The sequence below is a fragment of the Bison bison genome, unplaced genomic scaffold (assembly GCF_000754665.1).
Source record: "Bison bison bison isolate TAMUID 2011002044 unplaced genomic scaffold, Bison_UMD1.0 scf7180017858151, whole genome shotgun sequence".
NCBI classification, from domain to species: Eukaryota; Metazoa; Chordata; class Mammalia; order Artiodactyla; family Bovidae; genus Bison; species Bison bison.
The window spans coordinates 58,689-79,427 of record NW_011488724.1 but is presented as its reverse complement, the minus strand read 5'-3'; the positions used below and the strand labels follow the sequence as shown (position 1 = coordinate 79,427).

General features: G+C 53.6%; 1 protein-coding gene across 2 annotated transcripts in view; it reads left to right on the top strand.

The window, feature by feature from the left end:
- SZRD1 (SUZ RNA binding domain containing 1) overlaps window positions 1-20,733 on the top strand; it is a 22,249-nt gene extending 1,516 nt beyond the window's left edge. Inside the window, exons 2-4 of one of the 2 annotated variants that reach the window (XM_010862480.1) lie at window positions 15,043-15,092; window positions 16,639-16,890; window positions 17,866-20,733. In XM_010862480.1, coding sequence (XP_010860782.1) covers window positions 15,043-15,092; window positions 16,639-16,890; window positions 17,866-17,968 — 405 coding nt within the window. In that variant the 3' untranslated portion in view covers window positions 17,969-20,733. Of the gene's footprint in view, window positions 1-15,042; window positions 15,093-16,635; window positions 16,891-17,865 lie in introns of both variants that reach the window. The other variant, XM_010862474.1, reaches the window with a different exon arrangement.
- Window positions 20,734-20,739: the final 6 nt, after the last annotated feature.

The window sequence follows — 20,739 nt, the reverse complement described above, 5'->3', positions numbered from 1 at the left end:
GAGGATTTGAAGAATTAACTCGTTCAGAAGGTATTGAGTACAATTGTTAGACCATCTTTCTTGAATTTTGACTTGAGTAAGGAGAGCAATGGAAAGATTTTTATGAGGAGCAGCAGGTGTCAGCCGGCCGGATATTCGTTCAACAAGCAGTTTGGAGTGTCTGCTCTGTGCTAGACGGCGTGCTCAGCAGCGAGTTTGTGCCAGAGAATTCACAATCTCCGGTAGAGGCGTTTACTGCCTACGAATGTGAGTGAATCATTCAGAACCCCTCCTGCTGCTCCCTCCGAAACAGTTTGGCCTACAATTTGAATGTGACTCAAATGATAAGTTTCTTGAGAATCTTGTCCTTTCTTTGTTTTTCCTCACCTGTTTCAAAGGTACATGAGTTTCTCATGTTAAAGAAGAAAACGAACAAAAAATGAATGTTGGGTCCAGAAATTGAGTATCGCTTTAGTCTTTGAGAAGCAGCAGAGGGCTTAGAGATAAGCTAGCCCACTCGCAATTCTGTAGCTGAACAGACCCCAGAGATGTCAGATCTAACTTAGATCTTTCAGGTGCTCATCCAGGATTCTTTGTACTAAACCTTTCTTAAGTGCCAGGTACAGAAATGGAGCCCAGCCTTGTCACACTGACATCATGAGCAGTACTGCCAAAATGCGAGTTCCTTTATATAGCTTTTATGTAACTGAAATGCCCTGTAGAGGTATTATCCTCTGTAGGATGGTAAGTAAGGAAACTGAGATTTAGGGAAACCTATCTGGTTCAGGGTCACACAGATAGTAATCCGGAAGCTGGGATGTGACCTGTCTGACTCCGAATCTGGATTCTTTCTCTCGAATTCTGCTGCCTCCCACCTGGAGATCTATGGACTGTTTGGGAGTTGGGCGTTGACTTTTATTTTTAATATGTTTGCTTTGGACTTATACTTGAAGGCTCCCTTGAATCTGATTCCCTTTGCGAATTTGATTTAGAGTCTTGTAAATGCAGTTTTGAATGCGGGGATGAGACGTGATGTCTGTATCATAGGGAAACTGACTATACAGTGTTTCTCAGATGTAGCCAGCTGAGTGTGTAAAAGTCTTAGCTTCAGGTTACCCTGTCTGTCAACTGCGATATGGTAATGAGAGTTAAATTACATACACACACACCTCCCCTTGCCAAAATAAAAAAATGGACGGCGAGGCTAGCAAATGGGGGTTGACTCATTCTAAACGTGAGCATTTAAACTTTATGTAATCTAGAGTTCTAATCCTTGAAAGTAGAGGCTTTTGGTGATTCCTCCTCTCCGACACCACAAAGATTTTGCCATCCTGCTAGAATTTCTTCCTTGTTTGTCAGGACATCTGAGGTCATTGTTTCCGGTTTATTTTCAGAACACTCAGTATCAAGTTCTGTTGTGTCCTTTGGGGGAAGACTGCCTGAGAAACCTCTCAAATATTTTGTAAATAGACTGCTTTTTGCTTTTAGTTAGTATAGTGAACACTTACCTGATATAAAATTGTCCCTTTACCTATTCTCCCAAGGAGTTACAGCCTCAAAAGAGAGAAAAGACAATTTAAAAAATATGACTTATAATCCGTCAGGGAAGTGATTCTTTAAAAATATACTGCCTTTGGAAGAAATGAAAATGTAGAATTGAGTTAATGTTGATTCAGACTCTAAGTTGTGTCCTTATCTTAAGCACATTTCGAGGACAAATAGTGCAGTTTGTAATCTTCATATTTCCCCCCAAACCAGGTTAACAGTTTGCTCAATATGAAAAGAGCTCATGTTCCCAGGCTGCAGCAAAGTAGGGTGTTTGCAACAGAATTAGGACTTGATTGCAAGGAAGTGGGAGACAAGTCTCAGATCCACACCAACTGGTTTTTTTAGATAGGAGGATTTTTTGTTTTGTTTTGGCAGTGCCTCATGGCTTGTGGGGTCTTGGTTCCCCAAGCAGGGATTGAACCCCAGCCCTCCATGGTGAGAGCGCAGAGTCCCAGTCCCTGGACTGCCAGGGAATCCCCTAGTTAGGAGTTTCTAAAGGGGAAAGAGAGGGGAAGCTGGCGGTTAATCATTCTGTTCTGATATTTCTTAATCATCATTCCGGGAGCCAGGCCGTCTGTGCCTCCTACCCAGTGGTCTGTGACCTGGTGGTCCGGGTGTGGAACCTGCAAAGGTCATCTCGTTCTGAAAATAACAGGCTTGTGCATCAGTGATGTTATCAGAGGTTACATTTTTAAGACATTACATTCTTAAGACATCTGGTACTGATCAATTATTACTGTGCAAGCATGGGATAGAAGTTAGAGAAAGAAAAGGGAGAAGGGAAAAAGTTTAAAAATGAAAACATTTCTAAAAGCTAGTTAATGGACGCGGGTTCAGATTTCTGACCGTTTGACTGAAGGTTTATATTCACTTGTTTAGACACTCCAAAAAGATACAGTCTACTCCATCTTATTGGCAATGAGCTAACCCAGTCCTAGGGGAAGGATGACGGTACATCAGTGGAATTGAACTGGTAGTTAATATCGAGCTTTGGCAACCTTTCTCATTTCATTGCCTCTCAGAAGTTGCCTTTTATTCTCTTTTGTAAGGGCAAGTCATGTAGCTAATTGGAAGAAAGTGTATCTTAAGTTCAAGGATAGTGGTCTTCTGGACTAGGAATTTATATTTACTTTCTACTCTCATTGAGCCAGTCATCTGAACATTAGCCCTTTGGGGATATCGTGTGGTATGTGAGTCTTGGTAAGGTGTCAGTGAGCGTGGAACGCTTGCTGTGTTCCAGGTCCCAGGCACAGTCCAGTGAGGAGACGAGGAGGCAGCACTTTCTGTGGAGGAGGTACAGACGGGGTCCTGGGGCTGGGATCAGAGACAGTCTTGTAGGGAAGCTGATGCCCAAAGTAAGATTCCAAGGCCCAGTTGAATTAAGCACTGGTAAGTCTGGGAGGACAGGTAGAGTGGGACCAGTGCACTCAGGCAAGGAGGCAGTGAGAGAAGAATGCAGCATTAGCAGAGCTACGGGATTTTCTTCTGGCTGGAGGGCGGGGCATTGGCGGGGCAGACGGGAAAGAGCTGAGGCCTGAGAGGTATGCGGGGGACGATCTGGAAGAGCCTCCTGGTGCATGGCTCTGGAGAGCTTGGACTTTGTCCCGAAAGCAAAGCAGAGTGTTGGAGGCTGTCTCTTTTTAGGAGGGGTGAGTTTGCACTTGCTCTGACTGGCGTGTGCTTTCTCTAGTTGCGCATGCGGCGGGTCTTTCTGGTTACGGAGCGAGGGCCTCTCCGGTTCTGGAATGCAGCTCAGTGGCGCTGTGCGCTGGCTTCTCTGGTTGCGCTGTGTGGGCTTAGTTGTCTGCAGCGTGTGGGATCTTAGTGCCCTGACCAGGGACCGAACCCAGGTCCCCGGCACTGGAAGGTGTCTTCTTCAACACTGGGCCACCAGGAAAGTCCCCATAGTCAGGTTTTAATTTAAAAGATGAGAACTTTGATTTGCTTAGCTTTCTTTAGAGAAGAGACCATTCTCCCTGAAGCAAGACTGCCTGCCTCACTTCGGGGTCTTCAGTGGTGCCTGAAATTGCTGTCATCGTAGAGGGTGTACACTGGGTGTGGATGGGGGCAAATACTAGTTATTTGGGGGCTCCCTGGTGCCGGTTTCCTTCTGTGTGTGTTACAGTAAAGAAGGCATTTAAGATCTGCGGTATCCGAGAGCACAGATCCAGGTGTGCCGTGGCCACGGAGCCGGTGCTGCGCTGTTTCTGGTCCTTACGGAAAGACTGAGCTCGCGGGACTGATGTCTTCAGAGGGGGCTTTCTATAAAGCGGTTGGCTGGTTGAGACGTGATTGTGCTGAGCAGTCTGTGCCTGGGACTCTGGAAAAAAGATGTTTCACTGTGGTTTCGGAGAAAAATAATGAGCTTTTCACTCCTAACTGCTCAGCACTCTTCCTTGGGGCTGCACAGGGGTCTTGTTCCCAGCGTGCTCTGCCATGGTTGCTGTGGATTGGAATTTGGAAAGTTGCTTTTCCTTCTGCAGCAGGACCTGTGTGTCTTTCCCAAGCTTTGGTAAAATCCGTCCAGAGAAGAGGCACTGTTGTCTGGATCTGGTGGCTCCAGTCTGCTTGGAGCCAGCCCTCTTTCCCACTGTCCCCTCTGTGCCACAGTGGCCCCACGGTTCGTGTCCGTTAAGGCTGTATCCGGTGGCTGCCTTCACAAGCGGAGCGGGTTCTTTCCTGCACATTTTCCACGGACACAGAAATTGTTTTCCTGTCACAAGAGCTGCAGACTTGGTTTCCTAGGAGATGAAGTTTAGCTACTTATATCTGTGGCCAAAATACGGAATGAAATTGGTTTTTCCTAAGTGGTTACTACAGAGATTGCTCTTCCCAAGTGGTTTCCAAACTCTGCTCGCCTCCACCAAGCATCCTTCTCCTTACCACGCAGCTCAGCTCTATGCAGGATAAAGATTAAAGCCAGCAGCCACAGAAGTTAGCAACAAATCCTAACGGTGGTCTCTGTTCATAAAGAATCTTATCCCTGAGGGTAAGGCATTTAAAACTGTCCCTCACAGTAAGTCACCCTCTCCCCCACACCCAAAACTCTTTCCCTTACAAAATGAACACAGGAAACAGTCTTTCCTTTCTAAAAGGAATAGTAAACATTGTTAAAATGCAGTTAAAATGGCATTCTTCGGGGATGTGATCCTTAGATGAGACTCTGCAGGACAGTTATGACTAGAGTCTGGAAAGGTCAGGACTGGCGTTACTCTTCATAGACCTTGAGAGCCACATGTCCAGCCCCTGTGCTCTGGCCTTCTTGGATTATAAAAGCATCTCTGACCCTCCAGCCGTCCGTTCTGTTCCTGCTGCTGAGTTGCATGTCTCACTGGTGAATGAACAGAGCCTGTAAACCTGTGAACTCCCACATCCACTGGCCAGTCCTGGCAGGGCTCCTTAGGCAGCCTCCTGAGGGCGCGTCACGGGGCAGGCGGAGTGCACCTCGCGTGCCCTCCGTCTCCGTGACCCAGTGGCGTGTGTGGGGCAGGAGCTCCCACGGGCGGTCCCAGCGAGGCTGCTGGCACCCTGCGCCTGTGCGTCAGGGTCTTTCTAGACTGTTTGTTTACTCTTGCTTCTTGGCAGAGAGTTCAGTGCCCTAAGGTGTGTAGTTGCTGGTTCCCTCGCAGTTGTGTGTTTCCTTTGCCTGGGATTGACCTCGTTCCTCTGTAGCCTGGATGATGAGCTGGTGCATTTTGTGTATCCGAGAAACTTGAACTCAGTGCTCAAGAGCCAGAAAGACAGTGCTGCTGTTAGCTGTAATGCTAAGAACAGTGACTGTGAGATGCTGGTTGAAATCTTTTTTTTTTTTTTTTCTTTTTTCTTTTTTTGAGCTGTGCTTCAATGCTTGTGGGTTCCCCGACCAGGGATTGAACCCAGGCCCTCAACAGTGAAAGTGTCAAGTCCTAACCACTAGACCACCAGGGAGTGCCTTGAAATCTTGATTATAAGTGGGAAATAACTTTTTAACACCTGGCCAAGCGGAAAGAGAGAATGTGAATAACGTGCTCAGACCTCTTGGGGAAATGGAACAGCTCTGCTCTCGGGCTCCTGTATCTGTAGTTCCCACTGACGACCTCTGGTAACCTGTAACCTGTGGACTGCTTGGGGATGCGCGTTGCATTCTGACTGTTGGATCTGCACGCCTTTCCCTGGCCTTGCTTGCTCCCCACGGCCCCACCCTGGCGCCCACCTGCTCCGTTGTGCTTCCTGCCCTGCTGCCTGTGATCCTGACTAACCTGTGGTGAGGGTACCTTTGGGTGTTTGAATCAAACCTGGTGTGGGGGAGCGATAGAGACTTTGCTCCATCCCCCGAAGTCTGTAGGTCTGGTATTTCCTTTGGGAGAGAAGCCTTGCTGTCTTCATTATAAAAAGGAGCAAGAAAGGATAGGTTGCCCTGGGCAGTCAGTGACCCGCTTTCTGCATCCGTGGCAGGACGGAAATCAGGAGGTAGGCTAAGGGTTCAAGTGCCAGGTGTGATTTGGGGACAAGTCACTACTTACTGAGTGAACAATTTATCGATAATCTGACGGAAAATGTTGTTCTAGCCAACCTGAAGACTGTAGTCAGCCTCAGCTCTGAGAGCAGTTTCAGAGAGGTGGGGGCAGGTGCCGTGTGGTGTGCTGAGGGCTGTGTGTGGTCCGGGCACACAGCTCCGTCGGTCCTGCTGCTCTCGAGGGACGGGTGTCTTAGTTAGGCCTTCAGTGCTTTTCTCAAGTGTGGGGCGATGCGAGAGGCTGGCTCGGTGAACATTTCTCCTGAAAATAGGTAGCTGCCTGAGGACCGGTCCTGCCCGCGTCCCCAGAGCACAGGGCCTCGCCCTGACCTCCGCCCTGCCTTCTTCCTGAGGGCGTGGAGACCTGGCTGCGGTGCCTAGCAGCGGTGCTTGTAGAACAGGGTGGGGGGCAACATTCTTTACTGAACAGCCCCTTTTGCTTTCGGTCTTCGTTTCAGCCAAGCTGTGGGAGGCATTTTATGAGCAGTTTGCCCGGAGTGCTGGGAATGCCCATCTCCAGGTCAGGTGGCGATTTTGTTGATAGGCCATTTAATGTGCTACTGGACTCAGCCCTGTTAAACACCTCTGGCCTGCCTGACTTACTAGGCTGTTATGGTCCAGGAAATGGTTCCTCTAGCTGCTGCTTCCTGTAGCCAGGGTTAGACTATCACAGCCGTTACTCTTGCGGAACCATATCTGTGGCCAGTTGTTTCAAGTGACCTCGTCATCATTAATTGTACTGAAGGGTCAGTCACGCATTTGGTAGTTTAAAAAATGATAATCTTATGAAATAGGTACAATGCAGGTAACAAGGTCGTGAGTAAGTATTTCAGCTGAGAACTTCCATCAGGTGTGGCCCAGTTATCTCCCCAAGTTGTCTGACCTGTTTGTTCTGCACCAGCCCCTGGGTTTAAGGGAATCAGTGTATTGGCATAATACGTAAAGTTCCCCAAAGATGTCTGTACCTACCGGGGCGAGTGGTGGTCACTCTGACCCCTTCCACGATCGACAGAGGAGTATTGTCTTCTGAGGAGTCGCGTGCCTGATGCCAGGGGGAAACAGGGGTGTCCGTGGTTGAGCAGGCACGCCTGCCACTGAGGTCTGGTTCGTGCATATGCGGGTGGCGGTGCACGCTGGAGGGGAGCAGGGAGACCCCATGGACAGGGGAAGCTTCTGTTTAAATTTTTATCGTGCCTTAAAATTTTTGTTTCATCACTACCTTTCAGTGTTGTTTTCTTCATGTGTAAAAATAGATTAATAAAATCTACCTTGCCTAGTGATAAGAGTTAAATAAAGTTATCCAGGAGTAAAAAGATCATTCTGGGTGCTCTGAGCAGAACAAACTGTAGGGGCAAGAATGGAAGCACAGAGAATAATCAGGATACTGCTGGTAATTGAGACTAGGATGGTCTCAGCAGCAGAAGCATTGAGAAAATTCAGCATACATTTTGAAAATAGAACCAACGAGGTCTGCTGATGTGGGTGTGAAGAGGCCTCAGAGGCGAGTCCAAAGTCTGGCCTGAGCCCTGGAAGACTGGACTTGCTGAAATGCGGTGGGAGGAGCAGGTTTGCGTGACGGGGTGAAATCAGGAGTTGGTTTTGGACACAGTAGGCTGAGGTACCTTTCGAAATCCAAGTGGGACTGTGTATGTGGATGATTTTACAGCTCTGGGACTAGATGAGGCCACTTAATAAGCCAGCCTTGACACAGAAGGGGCAAATTCCCCAACCTCAAGGGATCGGGAGAGGAAGAGGAACCTATCTTGTTATAGAAGAAATCAGATTCGAAGCGTGAGAGGGAACCACCGGGAGCGCAGTGTCTGGGAGGCTGAGTAAAGAAAACGGTGTATCCATTCTACTGATAAAAGCTTACTTCAGCTTTAAAAATGCCGCAGGGAAGGAGCGCTGAGTGGCGCTGAGCGGTGCTGAGGTGAGCAAGGTTTGGGACTCACCAGTAAGCTCAGCTGCAGTGCAGGGCAGTTTGGGAGGGACAGTAGAGCGCAGAGAGCTGAATTGAAGCGAGGTGGGGAGTGTTGCCCAGAGCAGGGCCCGAGCCAGACCCTGGGCGCTGAGTGTGTGCTCGCTGCTTCACGCTGACACAGATAGGACCCAGCTGAGTGGGTTGCATACCCCTGAACACCATGCCTCCTGGGTCCTTCAGGCACTCAGTCACCAGCTGCTGACAGACGAAATGGACAGGAGGGAGACTTGTCATTCTAAGGTCAGGTCTAAAGCAGTGTTACCCAGCAGAAGTATCCTGCAGGCCACATAGGTAATGTAAAGTTTTCTAGAAGCCATATTTGGAAAGTATAAAGAAACACATGAAATTAGTATTTTTAATTCAATATATACAAAGTAGTATCAAATCAACATATAAACAATATTGAAAATACATTAATGAGCTGTGTTACACTTTTTTTTTAACTGAGACTGGGAAGTCAGCTGTTTAGAGCACCTCTCGGTTTGGACCAGCCACGTGTCAAGCGTGTCCCAGCCACGTACGGCAGCACCCCTGCGCACAGAGTGGCCCAGCTGGATCTGATGCAGAGGAGAGCGTGCCCAAAGGGTTCCCCCTTTCTGGTCAGGCGCGCAGGGATCCAGAAAGCTCTGTGAAACTGGGGAAAGAAAGCAGGAAGTGGTTTTCCCTTCCAAGCAAATAGAAATTGTTTGGTGTTGGCTGCCTGCCGCCTGGAGCCCTTTGCGCTTCCTGCTGCCCCTGACTTCTTCCAGTCCATCTCTTGCTGGCCCCAGGAGTTACAGCTAGTGTTCCGCCGTAGCTTCTTGAGTAGCATTGATACCAGCTAATAAGAACCTTGCTGGCCGCAGCTGAAGTAATCTCAGATGACTTTCTAAACCTAGTCTAAGGTTAGAGAGATGGGTCCGTTATCAGCTGCCTCTCGAGAGTTGAGCGCCTCTGTTTAAGAAGTGTCTTTCTTCGGGGCCCTTCCTTTCTCTCCCTCTGTCCTCACCGTCACTCTCTCTCGCCTGCGTCTCCCCTTTAAGTCTCTGCCGCTCGCCTGAGCTTCACCTCTGTCCTGACAGTGTTTGTGCACCCAGGGCACCCGTGGTTGATCTGCCTCTGCCTGGCGGGGCTCCCCGTCAGCAGGGACTGCCTTACTCATCTCAGTCTCCAGCTGCTAGCTCGTCTCCTGCTTGGCAGGTTTTAGGTTTTCCGTAAATGCTTGTCTCCAGCTTTTTTTTTTTTTTAAATCACAGTGAAGCAAAAGGAAAATGGCCTTGAGATACATCAACAAAGCACAGATTTCCTTAGGGAGGGCGCTTTAGCACTGCATCCTGTGCCCGACAGTGACGCACGGAATTCGAGCGCAGCGTCTTTCCTTGCTGTGGGGGTAACAGGAAGGCGCAATGCCTGCTGGGAAATGGAACCTTCAAACAGACCACCCGAGTCTGTGTTAGAGGCACCTGATGGCTTCACTGCGCTGCAAAGCTCTTCTTTGTCTCTCAACTTCTGCATTCTGCCTTTTGCTCTTTCTGATTTACCCAATCGTGTTTGCTCAGGAGTTATTGTTATTGAACCTGACAGGGATCCTGAAGCATCGCTGTAAAATCAGACCTGGGGGAGGTGACTGTGGGTGCCCTCCTTCCTGGAGTGAACCGGGGGGTGGGGCAAGCAGAGGCATTGGAGACAGCCAGCCCCCCTGGGGCAAGACCTTGTCACCACCATGCCAGTGATGTGGAGGAAAAAGGCAGGGATGAAGCGCCATTACTAAAGTTGATATGAAGGTTGTTTGGAAAAGGTTTTGTGAATTGCATATCTGGACTTGAAATAGCCAGGGATGTGCTTTAAAAGTTAGGGAGACCTTTTTATCTGGCTTTAGACCAGATTTTGCTGGTTCCACCCATGAAACCACATAATCCTAAAGGAAATCAACCCTGAATATTCACTGGAAGGACTGATGCTGAAGCTCCAATCCTTTGGCCACCTGATGCAAAGAGCTGACTCACTGGGAAAGACCCTGATGCTGGGAAAGATTGAAGGCAGGAGAAGGGGACAACAGAGGAGGAGATGGTTGGATGGCATCACCAACTCAATGGACGTGAGTTTGAGCAAAGTCTGGGATACAGGGAAGGACAGAGAAGCTGGTGTGTTGCAGTTCATGACGTCGGATACAACTTAGCGACTGAGCAACTACCCGCGAGTTATTTTTGTTTTACTCCTAAATGCAACCGAGGCCCTCGAGGGAGGAGCCAGACTCCCCCGGTGTGTGGTGTGGAGACACAGGGGCTGCTGGGGAGACTGCCCCCAGGAGGCGCTGGCAGAGGTGGTCTGCGCGCCGGCACCTAGAGAGGCTGGGCCCGGCGTGGACCCTGCCGGCTGCAGTGTGAGTCCAGGGATCAGAGCTCATTGGAAGGTGGGCTCACGATCCACTCCTTGATGGCATTTTCTCCCAACTTTTCATCACGACCGGTCAGGCTCTGTTTCTCGGAGGAACTCTGTCTCTTTAGATCCCCCCAGGGTCTACTTGCAGGTATGTGGTTCCCAATTTGGAGAGCTGGACTACGTGAGCCTGTGGGGCATAGCAGTTCACAGGGAGCCCAAGATTGGTCATTCCGCCTTGAATTTGAGAGGAGAGTCAGAAGATACCAACTTCTGAAATGGCAACTGACAGAGACACTTTGTGCTCAGAAAGCCCCTTACATCGTAACTATGCTGATGAAAAGACGGTGCTTCCTGAGCAGGGCCAGGGCCTCTTAGGCCTCCATTTGGTAACGAGATTCTTGCAAGTTGTGTCGGCCGCCTGGTGAGCGGAGGGCCTGGGTTTGGCTTGGCCATCCCTAGGTGAAGTGGTGAAGTCTGTTTTTGCCACGTACGGTTGTATCGATACCGTCCTTCCTGCACTCTGCACCAAGGCCGGAGGAGTCTGCCTCTCTCGTCTGCCTCTGTCCTTCCTTCTCCCCTCCTCGCCGTGTGCATCTGTGTGTTACGGAGCGGGGCTCTCCCCGCCGTCTGTCTGCGCGCACACACGTGCTGGGCCTCCGTTCCGTTGGGAGGTTCTGGCTGGGTCACGGTTGAGACTGTTCACGGCGTCTCCTTCCACTCCTGTGCGTCCACCCGCAGCTTTCTGCTGGAGGTTCACACGAGCACATCCTTCGCAAGATTAAGGGCCTCAGCAGCCAGTGGCGCTGTGCGTCTTTCTCGGGTGTGTTGAACTTGCAGACCCTGACGTCTCACTGCACCCGTCCGTGGCGGTGACCCCCCTTCTGTCTCTCCTAAGGACCAGTCTGTCCAGGAGCAGCTTGCTGCCCACGGTGGCTCCTCGTGGCCCCCCAGCCCTAGGCTGCTCGCTCCCTGGTTTGCTTGTTCCTGCAGACCAGGCAGCGTGGCTGCTCTTGTGGGGGTGCAGCTCAACGGGTGAAGCGCTACCTGTGCTCGCTAACAGCAGACCTCGCGTGGGACTTTGACCCAGAGAGAGGAGACGCAGCATCATCTTCTGGAGTCTGTTCAGTGCTGCTTAAGGAAAAACAGAGCTCTTCGGAAGGAGAAGCTGCCCGTGATCCCTTATGCCCTCACACTTGCCTTGTGCCCCAGTGAGCCTTCCTCTCTCGGAGTCGAGTTCCAGTGCTGAGCTTATGGGTTTCTTTCACCAGCCATTGAGATTGGACCTCTCACACACGAGTCTTGACCTTGGGCCGGGCCTGTGTGCATCCCTGTGGAAGAGGAAGGTGCCCTTAGCTGGCTGGATGCCTTGTTGGGGCCCACACCAGGCGCTTCCTCAGGCCTTATGAAGCCGATGGAATCCCTTCGGCTATTGCCTGTCTGGAGGAGACCAGCGTTCTCCTTGTAGTGTGCCCTGTAGGAAAGTTTCCACTGGGTCCAGCTCCTCAGAGCCCGGGCCGGAGAGTGGATTGATTGCATGGGCCTGTCCAGGGAGAGAATGGACTGACTCATGACCCCTGGACAGACTCCAGTGGGAGATGCGGGGCCTCCTCCAGCTGCTGGCAGAGCACCCGCCCCCTGCAGACGGCCCTGGGTGCGCTGGGGTGCAGCAGGCCAGCCGAGGCGGCTGGGACCACTTTCCACCAGGGCTGTCGGCGTCAGAACCCGTCCTCCCCACTGCCAGCGGAGTTCCTCCTCAGCCCGGTAAACTGTCCTGCCCGAGGCCATGGGGATTCATGTGTGTATTAGTTACTGGGGTGCGGGGGCAGAGTAGGAGCCAGAGGGTGGAAGGAAGCGGGGCTCGGTGTCTGCTGGCTTTCCCAGGGGGTTGAGCAGTGTGGGGGGCGGCAGCACGGGGGGGGCCTCCAGCGGCCTTAGTTCTGGGGCTGCACTGGGACTGTGGGGCAGCTCTGTAACCTCTCTGAGCACCTTCCCCTCATCTGACGGAGAAAGAGAAAGCCGCTCTGGCTCACACAGGGTAGGTGTGACCGGAAAGGGAGTGTTAGGGAAGGTGCATTGACAGCCTTGAGGCACTGCCGTCTGTTCCCTCTTGAAGGGCTTTCCTCCACCAGGCTCATTTGCTGGGCCTGGGCAGCGTCTCCGTCTTCCCACGGGCCCTGGAGAAAGAAGGGAGCCACGCCCTCCTGAAAGGGAAGCCTTGCACGGGCGCCCTCAGATTCAGTCACCGCCATGTGGATTTCCCATAGTGCTTTTAAAAACCTGCTAACCCATTATTAGGTCCATTTGCCTCGTATTTGGTCCTCAGAGCAATGTACAGGCAAGAGTCCCTGGAATGAAGTTTAAACATGCAGAGCTTTCTCATCACTCTGAAGCAGCGGAGTCAGCCTCCTGGGCGCGGCTGCCTGTCTTCGGGGATGAGTTCTCCCTGGCCCCTCGGAGCCCCTCCCCTTGCCACTGTGCTCCCTTCAGAGGGAGTGTGGGTGCTTGCCCGCCTCTAGAGGCATTTGATCTGACCCATTTGAAGACATCTAAATCCCGTGGATGTAAAACCTTACATTTATGATGGAGGAACTTGAATAGGAAGTCTCATTTTCAGATTGTAGCAAAATGACACAAACTTTAAAACTGCAAGTTAGTTGTGAAAAGCCCTTAAAAGTTGGTGGGCATTAGTCTAACATGACGGAGAAGGTGATGGCACCCAACTCCAGTACTCTTGCCTGGAAAATCCCATGGGCAGAGGAGCCTGGTAGGCTGCAGTCCATGGGGTTGCTAAGAGTCGGACCTGACTGAGTGACTTCACTTTCACTTTTCACTTTAATGCATTGGAGAAGGCAGTGGCACCCCACTCCAGTGTTCTTGCCTGGAGAATCCCAGGGACGGTGGAGCCCGGTGGGCTGCCGTCTCTGGGGTCGCACAGAGTGGACACGACTGAAGCGACTTAGCAGCAGCAGCAAATGTAGTTTGAGTCTTTCATAAAAATAAAACATGTTAAACACACCTCAGCATCAGTCATATCAGTGTCAGATTCCGTTTAGATTCAGCTTCATGTCATTAGGCGAGCTTCATATTGCTTACAGGAAACAAAAATAAGGAATGGAGGGAAGTAAAAGAGGGGGAAAAGCACATTCCAGGTGATATCAACCAAAAGAAAAACGGAATCGCTTTATTGATGTGAAATAATAGATTTTAAGATAGAGATTGTCACTTACAATGGTAAGCTTTAATGTACTAAAAGGAATAATTATTGATTATTTTAGTCTATATTTCAAACAAATCAATAAGATTGTAGAAGATTTGAACAATACAGCTAACCAGCTTGAACTGTAGCCATCAACTATATTTCAGGACATAATTTGTGAAAACCAGCTCTGGGCTCTGAAGTTTTTGAAGAAAATATTTCAAAAACTGTTCACTAAGGCCATCGTTGTTAACATTTTGCAAGTACTAGAGTCCTTTGAAAATCCACCCATCTCACTTGGCCAGGGCTCCTCAGCCTTGTCACTGCTGCCCTTTGGGGCTGGATGGTCTCTGCTGCGAGGCTGCCCTGCGCACTGGAGGGTTTCAGTGGGTCCTGGTGGCCGTTTCAGCCCACTGGATGCCAGCACACCTCCCGTCCAGTAATGACACCTGAAAAACGTCTCCAGAGGTGGCCATATGTACCAAAGTCACCCCAGGTTGAGAACCAGTATGTAATTTTGCATATGATTGCGCCCCTCTCCAGTAGCTAGATGGTCTTGCCCTCCCTGAACACGGTTGAATGGGACCTGTTTTAAGAACACACAGGGGACAGCTGAGGAGCTCGGAGCCTGGGCTGTGCTCGCGCCGCTTCCCTGTCCCGCATGTGCAGACTCGCACGCCAGGCTCTGGAGGCAGCCTGTAGTTCCTGCTGCTGAGGCTTGGAGGACTCCGACTCCATCCTGCTGTGCAGAGCGTCGGCTTCTCTTCTGTTCTGGGCCTCTTGCTAGCTGCTAGTCTCAGAGTTCTAGTCCATACAAGTGAAAAAAAAATGATTGTAAAATATGTGATCCGCGGCTCATGAAGGGAGAGCGTGCATCTGAGGAGCAGGTGATGACCGGTGTGGGAGCAGAGGAGACTTCATAGAGGAGAGGCAGCCGCTCAAGCTGTGTTTTGCAGGATACCTGGGAGTTTCCAAGGGGGCCGAGCCTGGAGGCAGGCGGACCACACACCGGGCTGCGGCACAGGCCAGCTTGGTTTTGCTGTGGTTGGTGTGACAGGAACAGGAGCTGAAGGCATGCGTGCGGGAGGCTTGCGTAGGGCTTGGACCGGACCGGCGAGCAGTTGAAGCGTCTTCAGTGGGGACGTGAGCCAGGCTGGCTCATGTTTGCAGAGTTGATGTGAATGGCTCTTTGAAGGACAGGTTGGCGACCAGGAGACTGGTTGGAGGCCGTGTAGAGACCCCAGTTGAAGGATGAGGTCTAGAACTCTCACCACAGCCTCAGGCATGCAGGGGGACGAACCTGCAAGGAGTCAGGGCCCCACGCCCCAGAGGCTCGTGAAGGGAGGGCTGCACCCAAGACTTTAAGGACACACTGTCGTCCCTGGTCACAGAGGACGCTGCCCCTAGCTCTGGAAATAAAGACGTAAGTTTTTATTTGAGAGAGATTTTTTTCCACTTTTTATATACATTTTTTTCCTCTAGGAAATAGACAGACGGTTGGAAAAAAAACTGAAGATCACACAAAAGGAGAGGTAAGGCTGCTGTCTGGTCTGAGGGCTCACGCTCTCTGCTGTGAGCGCTGGGCAGTCAGTGGCGTCTCCAGCTGCCGTTAGGTGTGGCAGGTCAGGCTCGTGGGCAGCGAGCGCTTCCTTTCGGGTCAGACACGGCGGCTGTGGGAGTGAGGCTGGAGTGGTCACCTGCGTGCTGCGTTAGCGGGCCCTTGTGAGGCGGTCTGCAGAGAGGGGGTGGTGCCAGGGCTGGGTGGGCACGGAGGCTGACTGAGGTGTGGGCACGCTGTCTCCTGGACGCCACTTTCCTTCTCTGTGACACAACGGGGTCGGGCAAGAGAGTCCCCTGGACCCTGCACGACTGGCATCACGAGGGGATCGGGAAGAAAAGGTTCTCGAAGTTCTTCAAGACCTTTAAGGATCGCTTTTCCCCACTCAGGCAGCAGAGGCAGTGGGTTTGCAGAGCAGGTACAGGTTGAATGGCGCGGTCTGTGTTGGCCCTGCTGACCTGACCTGTCAGCGTCCCGCGGGGAGGAGGAGAGGGCCTCTGCGGGCTTGCCTAGTTTTCCCCGGGGGCCGGGGGGGCCCTGCCCGCCGCTGGCTTCCCGGCTCCCCGTCTGTCTGCGCGCCTGGTCACAGCGCCCTGGCCCCCCAGACCCGCTCCAGGCCCCGGGGCGGCAGCCCCACCCGGTCCCGACCCTCCTGAGAACAGGGCCCTGAAAGCAGGCCCCTGGAGCTGTTCGGTTCTGAGGAGGAGCTAGGTGACCACTCGGGGAGGGTCTTCGTGGCCCTGCCCGCCTGGACCCTCGCTGCCCACTGTCCCTGCTGTGCGCCCCGCCCTGTGTGCACACGCCCGCCGTGCGCCCCCAGCCGTGGGCGGTGCTTTTCCTTGGAGCGCTGCCAGGCGCCGTCTGCATCGTCCTGACCGCAGCCCCGCCGCATCCAGCAGACGGAGAGCCCTGCTGCGGGGGCGGGAGGGGCTCAGCTCGGGAGCTCTTCCGAAGGGGCCGCCAGCGTCCAGGAGGCCCAGGCCCCTCAGCAGAAGGCCGGGCTGTGTGGCCAGTCCCGCCTAGATGCCGGTCAGGGCGGCGGGCCCGGCCGCCTGGAACCCGGGTCTGAGGGCATGTGGGGACCTCGACTGGGAGGGAATGCTTTGCCGACCCCCAAGCTAAGGGGCTCCCACCTACCAGCCTGTTACATTCTGGTCTGCGTAGGGAAGCTGGGGTTTCTAACCGAGGCCGATGGATTCTGGACAAGAGATGTTTTGCCACCGGGGCCACACTGTGGTGGTTGTGACTGTGCTGAACACGAGGAGAGAAGTCTCCGAGTGAGCTGGTGTTCCCGCCCCCCTCGCCCGCGGTTCGGTCTGGGGAGCAGACCTGGGGCTGTGTGAGCTTAATAGGCAAGCTTGCTCTTTGGCGAAACCCTTCTTGAGTGAGAATTTCAGCGTCTGGTCAGAGGCCAGAGACTAATGGATAGGCTTGGGAGCGGGAATGGTGAAGCGGGGCCCGGCTGGGGCCTCCTCACCGCAGACAGGACTTCTGAGGCTGTGTTTGCTCTTCGTCAGCAGGAAATCCAAATCTCCTCCCAAAGTGCCCATTGTGATTCAGGACGATAGCCTTCCCGCGGGGCCCCCTCCACAGATCCGCATCCTCAAGAGGCCCACCAGCAACGGTGTGGTCAGCGGCCCCAACTCCGCCAGCAGGCCGGCCCTCCCGGTCAAGTCCCTGGCGCAGCGGGAGGCGGAGTACGCGGAGGCCCGGAAGCGGATCCTGGGCAGCGCCAGCCCCGAGGAGGAGCAGGAGAAGCCCATCCTCGACCGGTGAGTGTGGCCTTCGCGCCCCCGGGGGAGGAGCGCGGCCTGCGGGGCGGGGCTTCGCGCTGCGCGGGTTCCAGTCACATTGGCCGGCTCTGAGCGCACCTCTGCCGCTTCCTTCTGCTTAGCTTAGACCTACCTAACCCTCTGTGTCCTCACCGCCTCATCCGAGAAACGGGATGATGATCGCCTGCCTTATCCATTTATTGTACAATTAAATGGCAAGTGAGTTGTGGATGTTATCTTCTGGGTCTCATATGGCCCGCTCTGATGTTTTTGTGAATTTTCTCAATTCTTTTTTTTAATCATGGCCTTTTTGCCTCTGCAGCTCTAGAGGCTGCATTATGTAAGTTTGTCACCTCCCGGTAAAGCAGTGTTTGTTAAAACATCCTCTTTCTAACTACGAGAAGCCTCTTTGGGAGGGAGGGGGTATTCTGAGGCTTGGAATAATCTGTACTGTGCCTTCATTATTTTGATGGACTCCCGTTCTCTGTCCTCTAAGCCCTCATTTGGCAAAGGAGTAGAAGTCCATTCTCTTTCAGTTCTTCACAGTCCTACGAGTCAGCCATGAGCCCTGTGATTTGGAGAGGAGTGGTGGGGCGGCGCGGGGTCACCGCTGAGCCTCGGTCAGAGGTCTTAGCCTCAGCCCGGCCTCTGGGGAGCCTGGCCCCCGAAGGTCTGCGGGACACGTGCTCTCCATGGTCACTGTCACTGCCCCTGGACAACAGGGGCCCTGGGGCACTGCCCCCGCCTCTTCTAGAGTGCTGCGGGCGCTAGCGAGCAGGGGCCGGCCGCCCCACCTGCTCTCTCGGGCTTCCCAGCGTGGAGGTGTGCCGGGTGTGCTCAAGAGAGAAGCAGGCTCACGGGGCCAGAGTCGGCCGGGAGCCACTGGCGTCCACCCCAGATGCAGGAGTTGACTTTAAGATCTGGGGGCCTCTCCTTTGCCCTTTCTCAGGCCTCCCTCTGGTCTTCTTCCTTCAGGCCAACCCGGATCTCCCAGCCAGAAGACAGCCGGCAGCCCAACAATGTGATCAGACAGCCTCTGGGTCCTGATGGGTCCCAAGGCTTCAAACAGCGCAGATAAACGCGGGCTGCCGAGGATGCCGCCGCCCGCTGCAGGCCGCACTGCCGGGGCAGACCGCTGGACTTGAGCAGAGGGAGCGACCGACTGACTTGCACTGTGATCCCCTTTGCTCCGCCCACTGTGACCTTGACCCCCATGCACTGTGACCTCCCTTCCCCCTCTTCCCACTGCGATTGGCATGTCTGCAAGGGCTGTCCCCAGTCAATGGAAAGGGAAAGGGTGGGGGTTAGAGGAGGGTTGGGGCCCCCCCCAGGGACTCAGAGTAGAGAGTCAGGCAGTGCCCCTTGGCTACTTGGGGTGAAGCCAGTGCCAGCAATAAGTTTATCATGCTCGTTAATTTGGGATATCAAAACGCAGATGAGAACTCCCGTCCACCACCCTCAAGTGCGTGTCTTCATCACTTAAAAGCAAGTTCCATGGGAAAATATCCTTTTTTTTTTCTTTCCTTCCTATTTTTGTTTATACAAATATTTGATTTGCAAAAAAAAAATGCATGGGAGAGGTTTTAGCAGTTTAATGAATTTTTAATTGAGAAAGGGTAGTTTGGTAGTCTACTTAAAAGTGTTTCTGGGAAATTCACTAGAAACATTAACCAATAGGCCTTTGGTGAGCTTAGCTTCTGTGTTCCTAGTGCTGCCCAGCCGGGGCCGGGCTCTGCAGCCCCCAGGACAGAGGGGCAGCCACGCCTGTACCTCCCTCCCCCGGCTACGGCCCAGGGCCTCTGCGCCCTGCCTGCAGACTGGGCTAGCTCTGTAGGCTCAGAGAGCCTGGGGAGGGTGCCAGCCCCTCACCTCTAGTATTTTGGGAGATGGAGACGGTGAACAGACGTCCCCTTCCAAAACCCCTCAGGGTGGCTCCCTGCCAGCCAGGCTGGCTGCTTCTGGAAGGCGGCGGGGGTGAGGCCGCGGCTCCCGGCGTTAGGAGAAGGGCTGCGAAACTTGCTCAGTGTTTCGCTGTCAGCACAAGGGAAGCCCGGAGACAGTCTGACTCCAGGATGCTGAGCCTCCTGCTGAGTGCGGGCAGAACGTAGGTGGACTTTGCTGTCGCGCAAGACTTAGAACTAACTCTCGCATGTCTGTGGGGCGCCATCGCTGTCGATGGCGTCAGCGTGGTAACTGTACCCAGGACACTTCCCTTGTGAAATCACTACCTTAGGAGCAAACCATTCTGAGTGCGTTTGGGGAAAACAAGCTGTGCATTGCAGAGGTTGGTAATGACAGACTGGTTCCCCCTGCGCCTAGGCTACCCTCCACCCCTTTTTTCCAGAGCACGGGCCTGGAATGAAGGCAGTTTTCCCTCTGTCCTTAAAGGCTGGAGACTGGCTTTGGCTCTTTGAGGTGGAAGAGGCTTAGCAGGCTCCACCCAGAGCAGCTGTGTGCGTACCATCTGGCTCCTCTCAGGCTCTCTGATCTCTCTCGTTGCACTGCACCTTGCGTCCCTCAGCCAGCCAGACGGCCTGCCTGCTCGGCAGATGAGTGTTGGAGCGGGTGCTGTGGCGTCTGTGGTTGGGGCAGCTTGCACTGGCCACGGTGGCGGGCCAGGTCTCCAGGCTTGCTCCCGCCTTTGGTTCACCTGCCCTCACCTCACCCCGTGGGGATGTCAGCAGGGCCCAGCAAGCCTTGGCCGGTTGCGTCTGCCCCTTAGGAGTGGAGGTCAGCTGTCAGCCGAGTCAGCAGCTAGTCCACAGCACAGGCTTACCTCTGAGTGAAGCCTGAAAACGGTGCATGCGCAGAGCTGGACGCAGCTTCAGTGAGAGCCTGCGGGGTGCTGAGGGCCGCCACAGGCTGTTCTGCGGGGTGGGCAGGAGGGAGCTGCTGTCTCCACGGCCCCGCAGCCCTGACCAGGTTTCCGCGTCCGAGACGGACAGCGTCCATCCCTCACATGACAGTGGTGTCTGGCCCAAGATGAGACTGTCCTTTTCAGCTGGAGAAGGTACAGGGGTCGGCAGGTGGGGAGGCCAGAGGTGCTGAGGGCCCTGCCGTTGGGACCAGCTGCCCTCGCTCCCCTCTCCTGGCAGGGGCCCAGGAGGCCAGCTGACGGGTGTCTGGATCGAGGAGGTTGTGGGGACTGCCGCTCCCGCCTCCCTCCGGCCAAAGATGGGCTCTGCCCGCTGCGTGCCTGCCTCCACCCACCAGCAGTCTACCCTGGCTCCCCAGACGGAGAGGTGACGGGCAAAACTTTGAAAAGAAATGAAATAGGAAACTCTTGTGTTGGGGGGAGGTGGGCGGGGAGATGGGAGAACGGTTTGGATTTTGTGTGTGTGTTTGTGGGGTTTTTTTTTTTTTTGTAGCTGTCTGTAACTTTCCTTAAGTGCTTTTTTTTTTTTTTTAAGTAAGCTGCAGGCTTTGGCTTGGAAAACCCCAGGGAGGGTGAAGGGGGCAGAAACCTGAGGCTGCTGCCCCTTTCTGCCTCCGTGGTTCTGTCCCCTTCCCCAGCTCCTCCCTGACCCCCGAGCCAGGCCTCAGACCTCCCAGCTAACCGCTTCCCATGAGCCACTACTCTGACGTCAGCCTATAACCAAAGGAGCTGGGGGTCTGGGCCTGGTGACCCGCCCTTCTCCGCCCACTCAGTCAGGGTGCTCCCCACCTGCAGGCAGGAGGCAACACCCGATCTGCTCCCCTCAGCCCTTCCAGGGCCCCCGCCCCGCCCTGCCCAGCCCCGCCATCCCCTGCTCGCCCCGCCTGGGGACGCTCTGCTCAGGGACGGGCCGGCAGGGCTACCCCAGCCTCCCCGGTAGGCAGAGACTCTGGAAGCCTACGGGGGCCTGGTTT